Here is an 11,756-nt window from a genome sequence, read left to right as displayed (position 1 = left end):
GCAAGGGGGTAAGTGGAGTAAAAGATAATATAAAAGAGATGTTATAAAAAAAGAGGAAAGACGAGCAAAAAGAAGGTAATGAAAAAGAAAGGGGAAAAAGCAAAGTAGAGTACGGCACTGCTTAAAGTCTGTCTCTAAGACCGGTTCTCCGCAAGAAGCACAGCATCGCTTTCAAAGCCTTCTGTGCTGAGGACGGTCTCGGCCAGTGTCCCAGGACCCTTTCCTCAGACAAAGGGCGTTTGTCAAAACTATCTAACACTCTTGAAAGTTCTTTCCTGGGCGCACTAAAGCGGGTTACTCACAGAGAAGGTGGGCGATTGTTTTCTCGCACCCACAGTTTAAAGGTACATGTATTGTCTATGGGGACATTTCTTTGCCTTCCTACAGACGTACTTTTCACGACAGGAAGTATAGCCTTTTTGAGACAAATTCATTACAGAGTATTTTTCTCTATCGTTGCCTGCAGACGTACGAACTGGTTAGCCACAAAATGTTTGCATACAATAACAGATGAAAGGTAAAAAGTGATTTGTTTAGAGAATATATGTGGAAGTTTGAAGGACAATACAGCAAAACATATAATTTCAATGTACTGTTCGAATACATTTATGCTAGATTAGGTACCGGCTCTGTCGCACCTGCATTTCATCTTACCTGCAGCTTTGTGACTGCTGAAACGATGAGTCCGAGTGCTTGAATGGAGGAGCATAGCTGAATGTTGAACAGGGCGAGGCTCGCTATTCTCCACATGTCAAGCGGTTGAGAGGTGGGGTAGTAAATCAGCGCTATGAGCATAATCACAGGAATAACCTGCAAGGAAACGCAAGCCGTTCAATGCTGTCAACTTTACACATTCAAGGGTCGCACGGAACTGGGGAGATATCATTTTATTGTTGATTGTGCTTAAGAAGAGGGAGATCTGGAACAAATTATTACAGCGCAAACAAAGGCACAGGCAGCCTTTCCTGTACGTCTTTCCTCCACTGCTTTAGGTTATTGAGCATCATGAATGCGCACGCCCACCAACACATCTTGTTAATGTAAGATCTCGTTTTGGTTTCTTTTGACATCTCTAAGTACAACAGTTCGCCTACTTGCGGTCGTAGTTAGGAGTAGGCCGCACGCTTTGAGTGCCCGCTAGTGATGAATTTCAAGCTTGCCAGTTTTTCTTATACGATAATTAGCAGAGTAAGCATGATAATGCACATGCGAATAAGTAATAATATAGAGCAGAGGTATCGTGCTCAGAGTTACCAGGACCACGAAAAGGGACTGAACAAGATGTATTTGAGCGCTGAGGTGTACGGAGGACGAAGGGCAACAGTTGGAACTGCCTGTTTTTCATTAATGTTCTTCTCCACATTAGTAAGGATTTTGTCGTCTAATTAGATGTGCGAACCCGGACAGTCGCGCTAAGAAGCTCATATTGCATATATAACCCAACATTCTATAATATGATACATTCCTATATAAGCTCTCCATATGTTAATTTCAGGTAAGTGGCCGTAAGAGGTAACGGGGCTCAACAATCTTTTTATAGGGAAGCGTTCTTGATTGTGCCCATAGATGTAAAACTACATTAATTCGTGCCCTGCTCACTTACATTTGATCAAAGTTGCATTATTAAACAGTTTACCTCACGAAGTAAGGCTTTGGCTTAAGTACCTAGAGAAGTGAGGAAAAACAACTTTGCAGAGTCCTAGCGACGCGAACTCCGGTCACTCGGAACTATGAGCTGATACGTAAATATCTCGTATTCTTCAAGGCACTTTTCACATCAAGACAGCTCCCTGGCAGTATTTTCATGCACACTGTATCCGTGCACTGACAACTCTCATCAGGCGCCAGGGTAACATTAGCAATCATGCAAATATGCCCAAGTTATTGCTCTTCAAGTAATAGGCAGTTTTAGTACTTCGCTATGACGATAGGTACTCAGCACGCAAGTGCTTTGCGGAACGTAGGCGCGCGTGTCGTGTTAGGGCCTTTGGTAGTGCGAAATGCCTACGTATGTAAGCGGGCGAGCGTTAGACGCCGGGCGCGTCGGAGCGCATTGGCTGCTTCCGCCAGTACGTCGAACTATCGGTCGAACTAGACGCTCTTGATCTCGCTAACGTGATGTAACGTGCGGGCGTGGTCCTGCTTCGTCGAACTATGTTTATGCCTTTAAGAGGCTGTACTTTTAATACGGATGAAATACACGAATCCTATCGAGAAAACTAAAAACTGAGTACTTGCTTTCTGAGGCTGACACGGTCATTTGCGACGAACTGCGCCAAGAGTACGTCGAGCCTATCGCGCAAACAGCACGCACTGAAGACTTTCTCAAAAACAAAGTTCCTATTTTTGCTATGCATTCCTACCGTGCAGGATCCGGGAATGGCTTCTACGTGTTCACTTCATGCAGCAAAGCCAAATCGTGGGCCATTGAGAAGTACAGCCTTCCGCTGGTCGCCTTTGACGCTGCCATTTTGGGAAACTCTTTTGTCTCGCGCTCTCCCGAACAAACGAGAACCACGAGAGCAGCGCGCGCAAGGCTCCCTACGTACGCACGCAAGAATCGGATGTGTGCGTACGCAGCGGCCGTGTACGCATCACGTACCCTTCGTGTAGTGTTCTGCACATGCGCACTTTGCAGAATGTAGCGATGTTACGTACGCAACACCGTTGCGTACGCTACGTACGCTGTACTAGAACTGTCTGATATGGGCACACATTTAATATTTACCTTTCATTTTTTTATAAAAGAGGATACAGCGAGTTTTACTTTACATCTACGACTCCAAAATAAGAAGAAAAGAATCTAGATGACCAATGACCGACCGCGTCAGAGACTTACCAAAAATGGAAGCTCTACGATGTAGCGAGCGAGGTAGTAGAGCTTGATGCTGTACCAGCGATTCCTGTGCTCTCTCTGAAGCACCGAGATCTCAATGGGAACTGCAGGAGAAACAATTATACGCAACAGAATGAAATGATTTTGCGAACAAGTGTGCCGGATAGACCCCTCACACGGCCATACTTGCTATGTTTATTTGAAGGAATCTAAATAAGATCACCAGTACGGTGAGCATACTCGACAATCAAATCATGGCAGCTTAGGCTTCACCGCGTATTATTGCCTTCCTTTCGACATGATTAAAAAAATTCAAATGACCGTAAAGGAGATTCGCTCATCGTAATACAGTCACAATTATTCCTTTCTGCATATCAACAATGCGAAAAAAATTAAAACGGAAGAAATTACGGAAGTAAGGATAATCAAACATAACAGAGCTCATAACACTGTAAGAGGTCTTGGTCTGGGCCGATGTGCAAAGGAGCAGCATAGATACAAAAGCTCAAAATAGGCTGCCCAATACGTTATTCATAAACACACTAACGCTAGTCAAAAATACTGGAAATTCACATAAGCCTCTGCTCAGGGCCGAGATACATTGCGGCACAGATGAGAATGGTACTCGGATTACATATTACTATGCGCAGAAGTACAATACATGAAAACAGGCTGCACTGTACACAACGCCATCCAGTGTTGGGTGCAGTGTCACAGAACACTTCCGCTAACAGCATAGTGTAAAACACGAATTCTACATCTAGCACATGTTGAGTACGTTGGTGTACAAAGGGTTTATGGACGTTCAAGTACGTCAACACTTGAGTTCCGCCTTTTCTCTTAACAATTTTGCTCCCCAAGGTCTTCCTCCCAGCGCTGTATAGACAGTCAGGCTCTGTTCTCGCTAGCCTCTCTGACTTTGATTTGACATTTTCTCTCTTCACCTATCATACGTTCGAGAGATTGGCGGTCGTCTGTTCTTAAAACCACCCTAAGTCGTCGGTGACAGGTAAAGAATGCCGAAGCTCCGTTTACAAAAACGCGCTTCGCCTGCAGTCCGAGCCTCCACATTCGCAGAAAACGGTTTTCTTGCAAGTCAAACAGGGACAAAGAGGAAATGACCGAAGCTTGTACCGACAACAAACACGCGGTGGTCACTGACCACACGCAAGCCATATGGGAGAACAGTCAATATCGGCAAGAACGGGGACAAGAAAGGCAGCTCACAGTATAAACGCGGCACGGGACCGGGAAACATGTAGCTAGATTATAAGAGTTGAACATTTAACTTTGCCATGGGTTCGAGAAACCTCTTCGTCCTTAGAAAGGTAGGTCCGCGAGGCACACCACAATATCGGACACATTGATCTTTTTGATGAAAGGTGTATATTTAGATCAAGAAGAACACCCACACTCCACGGAAGCGCCTGAGCGTGGTGAAGTTGGGCACTTGAACGGCAAGGAGAAAGTAGGGGAGGTAGGTTAAGGCGACGCGTTTCGCAAATGCGTGAACGCACTTTCCATTTGAACGGGATTCACCGCTGCGCTATTGACCTGTCACGAACAAGGCGTATACGAACTGTTTTATAAATAAGCGCCCCGATGTACACAAGCAATTCAAAGGTCCGGCGAGATCGAGCTCGCAGTATCCCGTCATGCTCTTTGAACAAAAGAGAAACGTGCGTCAATACAAAGTCCGCAAAAGAAGTCCTCCTAGCACGGCTGAACCAGGGCCGAATCTAGGCACTGTTCACATGCCAAAGGAATAAGCGGAAATTGCATAGAAGGTTGTTGAAAGTGCACTCTGCATTGTCGTCAGCGTGATTATCAGAAGGCCGCTATAGCCATAGGCGTTATTTTCGCGCAAAATGCAGTGCAAGCGCTTAAAGCAAACACCATAATGGCTGACCTTCAGAAGAGAAGCCACTAAGAAAATGGTGAAGCCGCATGTGCACACGAGTGCAGAGTTTACATGATTAGTGGGCCCAATAAAACGTTTTTTCTTTAATTCGTATCTGTGCGATCTAATGCATCGCGTGGATAACAGCACTCAAACGGACAAAGTCGCACTCACAGACGATCACCGTGGGCAGGATGGACTGGAACATGACGATGCAGCACATGCCGAAGAACATGTTTGCGTTGTTGATAACGGTAGACGCCTTCCTGCCGATGTCGTAGTACAGCATAATCATCATTATGGCGAACGCCAGGTATGCGGCGAACCTCAAAGGAGTGGCCACCTGCGGGGAACGTCACAATGGATATCTGGACACAGCGTCTTGCGGGCTGACTTCAGGCAATGTCATCACATAGATATTTACGAAATTCGTCATAGTGAGGAGCCCCACAACACACGTATTGCAAACATCTTCGATTGCGTGACTTTTAAAATGCCGTAAGCCGTCACTTTAGCGGAAGTAAGTGGGACAGAAAATTTACGTTGTTATAGGTGGTATTCCGTTAAAAGAGGCGACGCTTTAAGAGAGCCATAGTAGCAACGGTAATACTGTTCTGATGTTCGTTCACAGCTGTATTATCCTATGCAGCGTTGTTTCTCTTAGCAGCTTTGTCCGAAGAAACGCAAATGGTACGCCTCGTGTGTACTGCACAGAGCAGTCCCTTGCAGACTTCCTGCTTTGCACTTCGTAGTAGACGAAGTCTAGCGTTATCGCAATGTCATCTTCAAAAGTGCACGGGGCCACGAAAACTTTTCGAATGAAGCAGCATTTTGAATAACACTATTTCATTATAACAAGGGTGTACATTAAATAAATCAATTCTGATTTTTATCAAGTTATGTCAACAACAAGCTGCGAGGCTGAAACGATTGACATCCCGTGCTTGTTGGTAAGAAGCAGCTGCGATCACTAAGGCAAAACAATGACAGTTGGCTCTTTGCGGTAAGAGACAACATCTTTGTATACCGACCTTGTTTCTGGCAACGGAGAGCCAACACCGCCTGAGTAGGATTCCTAATTGATGAAAGCTGGAAGTTGTGAAGGTGTAGAGTTTGTTCGCCTCGGCAATGTGCTGAAAAACGGCAACATGAAAGCAATTGGTGGTCGTTCGCACCCTGGATTGATTCACACCTCAATGCGTGACTGACTAAATTTAATAATATTTGGGGTTTTACGTGCCAAAACCACTTTCTGATTATGAGGCACGCCGTAGTGGAGGACTCCGGAAATTTTGACCACCTGGGGTTCTTTAACGTGCACCTAAATCTAAGCACACGGGTGTTTTCGCATTTCGCCCCCATCGAAATGCGGCCGCCGTGGCCGGGATTCGATCCCGCGACCTCGTGCTCAGCAGCCCAACACCATAGCCACTGAGCAACCACGGCGGGTATGACTGACTAAATTTAACAGACTGTCCAGGAACCTCACGTGTTACTACTTCATATACTGCACAGACTATATGTACAGCACTCACTAGCCGACAAATTTAGGATATGAATTATTAACTGATTAATAAGGCACATGGGGGCTATATTTACATACCTTAAATTTGTCTAATACGTTTCTTATTATATGTTACGGAACACTTTAGAAAAAGAATAACATTTCGCGCTTTCACTCATTTATCGAATCCTAATTGATACCTGCGTATTAAGGAGAGATATTGAATTTGCCGATACCCATTCAGTTACTCAGCGCATTCTGGGCGACCACTGAGAGATGGCGCTTGGTATCATTCGCCTCACATACCGTGTTTTTGGTGCTTATTGTACTTTTCCTCCTAGAGGAGAAGTTGCACTGAAGCAGCGGTATAATCTGACGGCGCACCGACCTCATTGGCCCCAAGGCCAGGATGCAATGGAATTTTGAGGACGACGTTGTCATTCCTCCAGACTGTGACAATCTACAATAACTAAATATAATTCAAGACCAACAAGCAGTGGGAGAGCCCCAAAAAAGGTAATCTGCTAGCCCGAGCTATTGCGCTCCTTTAAAAGATATTGCGCTATTTACACAATCAGCGATCAGTTATAGAGATCATGCGCAAATTAAAAAAAAAATAGTTTCCATTCGTTTATTAACTTTGGAATTGTCAGAGGCGCGGTGACACTTAACAAGAGTTGCATGAAGATGCAGTTTCTTGATAGTTCACTTGTTTATCTCCACATAAATTTATTCTCACCGAAATCTTATTCAGAAAAACGAGAAAGTTTGGCTCAATAAACTGAAATCTCCAAAGCGAAAGCGCTCTTGTAATCTTGCAACACAAGTAATTTCCTGTACGATAAGAGACAGTGACTAGTTAAGAGAATACATTTGGCAGAAATAAACAGCAGATACGACGAACTGCTTACTCTTTCGGACATGATCTTGCCGCCGTATTTCGTCCGTCGCTTGTGGTCTCCCGACTCCTTTTCTTCGGGATACGGCTCCTCAAACTCTTTGGCGAGCTCGCCCGTGTAGTCCCCGTAGTCGCCAGCGGCTACTTCGGCAACTACAGCGGTCGAAAAATAGAAGGACAATGAAGTGCGGACGCAACATAACAGCGCTCTCAGCCCCCGGCGGCACCGCAACTGCACCCCGCATTACAGCTGTGCTACGACAGGCGTGATAGTACTAATCGCACGTTATAGATACTGTATGCTCACATCTCATCTGCGCTCCACCCGGCAAAGCACATGTGAGATCGGTGCTGAGGGTTCGCCTGCTTTGAAAATAATTTTTTTCTCCGGCGAGTGACTGTTCCTTCACTCCTTCACCACTATAATAGCGAACAGCCGTGCTAACTCTGGGGCTGCAAGGACGCGGTAAGGTAGCTTTCTTTTGTGACTGCACTCTCTCTGTCTTGCGCCCAGAAAAGATCTCTTGACCGAGGAGTAGATATATACTGAGGCAATCTTATGTTGAGTCTTGGTTCAAAAAGTGATTGAGCTTCGCTCAGAAATTTTTGTTTTACAATGTTAGTGAATTGGAATTGCCTACTTCGAAGCGGATTTGTAAACAGGCAACAAATAAAATTTGGGAAATAAGAAACCAATAAAGCTCACTCTATGAGAATAGATGCAAGTAGATGAGCATAGAGGTCAGAGAAATGGTCTTGGCTCCGTGGCCATAGGTTTGCTTATAAACAGGGACGCGTGGATACGGGCGTTCTCTTTGTGTACCATACAGAGGGCAGCACCCACCGTAGTCTGCAGGATTGTGGTACTGAGGACAATTCAGGCTGTGCCGCGAAAGGAACTGAACCAGATCGTCCACAGGGCCATTGTATATGCAGCGTCCTTTTGATACCATGTACAGCTGTAAAGAAACCGAAAGGCCTTCTTACACAAACAAACAAACAAACAAACAAACAAACAAACAAACAAACAAACAAACAAACAAACAAACAAACAAACAAACAAACAAGCAAACGAACAAACATTTGATTGGGTTTTCTGCCGACAGAGCTTACCTGACTGCACCCACAAATTACGGTTAGAATATTGAACTTACACTTGCGTAGTTCCTACTCAGCCTCGCAGCATTGTCAATTTGTGACAATTACCATTTCACGCTTGTTGCATACCACGGGTAGCCATTGTATACACATTTGCCAGTCTCTTCAACAACACATTGCGATCTATTTCTGAAATTCGCATTATCGTGTGATATGAGTCGTAGGAAATCGCATGAATTCGATCGTTGAATGATGAAGCAAACAATCGGAAAACTTGTAAGTGCCTAAACACTTCTGTAATCTATAGAAATATAAAAAGTTATAGAATTATATAGAAATACCAAAGAATCTTAGAGACGCTGAATGATAACGCTGGCCTCGAGTTGCCGAATTCGCGTAAAATAATGACGCCTGGCGGTGCGTTTCGTTTTGCCGGTCACCAAATCAGAAGGGATAAAGTTACTTCGCGAGGCGCCAAGGAGGAAGGGTGCATTGCACTAAGAGAAGGTGCCTCTGCTCACCAAGTCGAAGTGGGAGAAGATCTTGGCGCTGGGCGTGTGTATCGAGCAGATCACGGTGTGTCCACGTTCCGCCATCTCCTTGAGGATCTGAACGCACAGTAGACTAGATACGTTGTCCAAACCACTGCGTGATAAAAAGACCCGAGTTAGCCTCATACGTTGCACATCGGCCGGAGAAGTAATATGCATTCCCAGCCTGCGGCGTGAGGGCCAGTGACTTTCCGATACTGGGCTGCCAAGTTCGCATATTACGGGGTGTCCGATCAGGTGGCCTTAGCACTACTGGCTGTCACCAAACCATTTAGCTTGATACGTCAGGTGCAGTGTCGTCATATACGTTGGCGAACGCTGTGGCATGAATAGGTGAATACACTTGTGGAAAGTTCCATATGCGTTTATCTCCTCTGTCCGTCATAAACATACTTGTTAGCACGTAACTGATCCAAGTACGTGGTTATTAAAATATTTTTTTGGAATTCCGTATACTAATGCTTATGTTTAATTATCGGTTAGATATGCCGCCTACTCCTTGTCAAGAATGTGTGCGCTAATGTGTTCTTTCACATTACTGCGCCATAAATGTAGCAAATGTCTGCCAGAGCCTACTGTGACGACCACCACTATCCCCGTCTCTAGTAAAAATAAATAATCGCATACGAACATTTTGACGAGTCTACATCGTTTTGAAACTCCTTCGTCACTGGTACCTATACGACTTCACGCTCCGTTTAACTGTTGCCCACATGGCTGTAATCTTGTTTGTTACCTCGATCATGTGTACTCAGACCACCGTAAATAAAGCATCATGGCCAGGGGCATGAGGGAAAGGTGAACCGAAATGGCTCTGGCATCACGCGAATACAAGACGACGGGGGTAAGTGCGGTGTTTATTGGAGGAATTGCCCGCAGGAAGAGTATCGGCCCAAACTGAGCAAGCGGATTTGCAATTCATTACCTTGTTGGTTCGTCCAGGAAAACCACGGGCGGGTTGTTGACGAGCTCTTGGGCGATGGCCAGCCGCCGGCGCTGTCCACCCGAGAGTTCGCTCGTCCTCGTCTTGCGGCAGTCGTACAGTCCCCAGCCCTGGATCGAGTGGTTCACCTGCGAGACGAATGGCGAGGTTCGGAGAACGGTCGCGAACCAACGCACGACGAAGCACACGAACAAGACAACGGCATCACGCTGATACGCAATCTAATGGGTCAACTGTGGACGAGCGCGGAAAGTGCGAGTTCGGTAGCAAAGCTTCGGCGAGACGATTTTTATCCGTTTCGACAACGGGACTTTTTCTTCAGCGGGGCGAGGACAAAGTCTTCAGTAAGAACGCTGTCTCAGGGCTGAGGTTTCCCTCAATTGCCCACTTTAGATCAATGTATGGCGCATAAACTTAAAAGTAGACATATTAGAGGGGGTGGATCTCCTAGTTGAGCGGAGAAGTTAAAGAGGCAGTCTTTTTATGGTGGCACTGCTGGTGGTTCGCTATCAGTTTTAATCGATGTGCAATGTGGTAGAGACAGAACTTGCTTTAAAGGAACAACATTTTATAAAACAAGGGAGCATGTTTGGGCATAGCGTGGACAAAAATAAACAAACAAAAACCAAACGAATAAGGTGAGAATTCGCTTCTCTTTCAGCCTTCGCCGCTTTAAACAATGGTTCGAAAGCTTTTGAAAACTTGGTAACAAATATTCATGACGTGGAAAAATAATACCACTGCCAATATTTCTTCCGTTCTCTGTAGGCTCTACTGGGGGCTCCTCCTTCTATTTCTCTAGCTAGCTTTCGTGGATTTGGTCTGTGAAAACGGTAAATAAGCGGGAACACTAACTTCTCATAAAAAAGAAAGACGTTTTCAGCTAGACCTTTAAATTTGTCTTGGAGCATTGCACTGGATTGTTCTCTGGCCAGCGAAATGTACTGGCACATTGAACAAATGCGTAAAAGATACGCATTCTCTGCTGTCTTGCACGAAATTGAAAGCCATCACGAGTTAACTTGAGCGGTCCTTTATTCTCTTTGCGAGGCTACTGGCGCGACATGATGGCGGGGCGCGTAACGAAGGCGATGGATTACTTGGCAGGCGCTCAAGACGACGCTACCGAATTAGCGAGCGGCACAACGCAGAACCTCACACGACAGGACCTTCGACGTCCGCGGGTGTTTGAGAGAAAAGCGTTATGGTGATGTGATAGCTTGTTGCATAAGAGGCACTTGACGTGACATACGCCACGCGGACTAACAGTCTACTCGATGCCTTCGCCGTGCGCCTAATTTACTGAATCGAAATTAATTTCCAGGAAGGTGTCGCGCCTTTTCCTCGACGGACATAATTTCCTGCTGGCCAGTCGATTATCAACTTGTTGCGAGGGCCTTTTCTTTCGTATTGTTGTTGTTGTTTCTGCGCGCACTTTGATGGCCCGCCGTCATCGCGCTCCGGCGGCTAATTCGGACAGGTGCGCGTACGCGACAGCGTGCATGAAACAGGAAGCTAGCCACCCCGTGCGTTGAGCGCTGCGAAATGCGAGAAGAGTGCCAAGTTTGAATCTCGCAGCGCATTCATGCGATATGTACTTGCGAGTAAAGGCAATCTTCCAAACAACACGCATTAAATGCATTGACCAACGTCGGCACAAGTGCTCGCATGAAGTGGCATCATACGTAGTTACATTGGAGTGTATAAAACCTACTCGTTGCTTTTTTTTCCTTTTGCTTGATACCGTGCAGGAACATTTCCTAACTTCACTATACATAGATTGACTACTATGTGGTTAAGCTTCAAACTTCTAGGAAAGGAAAACAAAGGGTAAGCATCAGCCGATTCATATTAACATATCACCGTGTTAGGAAGCGTCACGAGGAAGCTGAAACGACGCTCCCGCGCAACCGACCCGCTCACAAAAGAATTAAACTGGCTCAGGATATATACATTTTGAATAGCTGATGCTTGGTAGAGTTGCTTTCAATGCATCATGGCAAGAAGATGAAACTGTTCGGACGCC

General features: G+C 45.6%; 1 protein-coding gene across 1 annotated transcript in view; it reads right to left on the bottom strand.

Annotated features, from left to right (window-relative positions):
- Positions 1–11,756, bottom strand: part of LOC142583003 (ATP-binding cassette sub-family G member 1-like) — a 72,339-nt gene that overhangs the window by 5,010 nt on the left and 55,573 nt on the right. Inside the window, exons 5-12 of the mRNA XM_075693217.1 lie at positions 9,713–9,858; positions 8,758–8,881; positions 7,983–8,097; positions 7,152–7,291; positions 5,768–5,869; positions 4,911–5,079; positions 2,840–2,940; positions 655–810 (exon numbers count right to left, since the gene is read on the bottom strand). Coding sequence (XP_075549332.1) covers positions 655–810; positions 2,840–2,940; positions 4,911–5,079; positions 5,768–5,869; positions 7,152–7,291; positions 7,983–8,097; positions 8,758–8,881; positions 9,713–9,858 — 1,053 coding nt within the window. The remainder of the gene's footprint in view (positions 1–654; positions 811–2,839; positions 2,941–4,910; positions 5,080–5,767; positions 5,870–7,151; positions 7,292–7,982; positions 8,098–8,757; positions 8,882–9,712; positions 9,859–11,756) is intronic.

The sequence above is a fragment of the Dermacentor variabilis genome, chromosome 5, assembly GCF_050947875.1.
Source record: "Dermacentor variabilis isolate Ectoservices chromosome 5, ASM5094787v1, whole genome shotgun sequence".
Taxonomy (NCBI): Eukaryota; Metazoa; Arthropoda; class Arachnida; order Ixodida; family Ixodidae; genus Dermacentor; species Dermacentor variabilis.
Note: the sequence above shows the minus strand (reverse complement) of the source record. Positions and strands in the feature narration are given on the sequence as shown.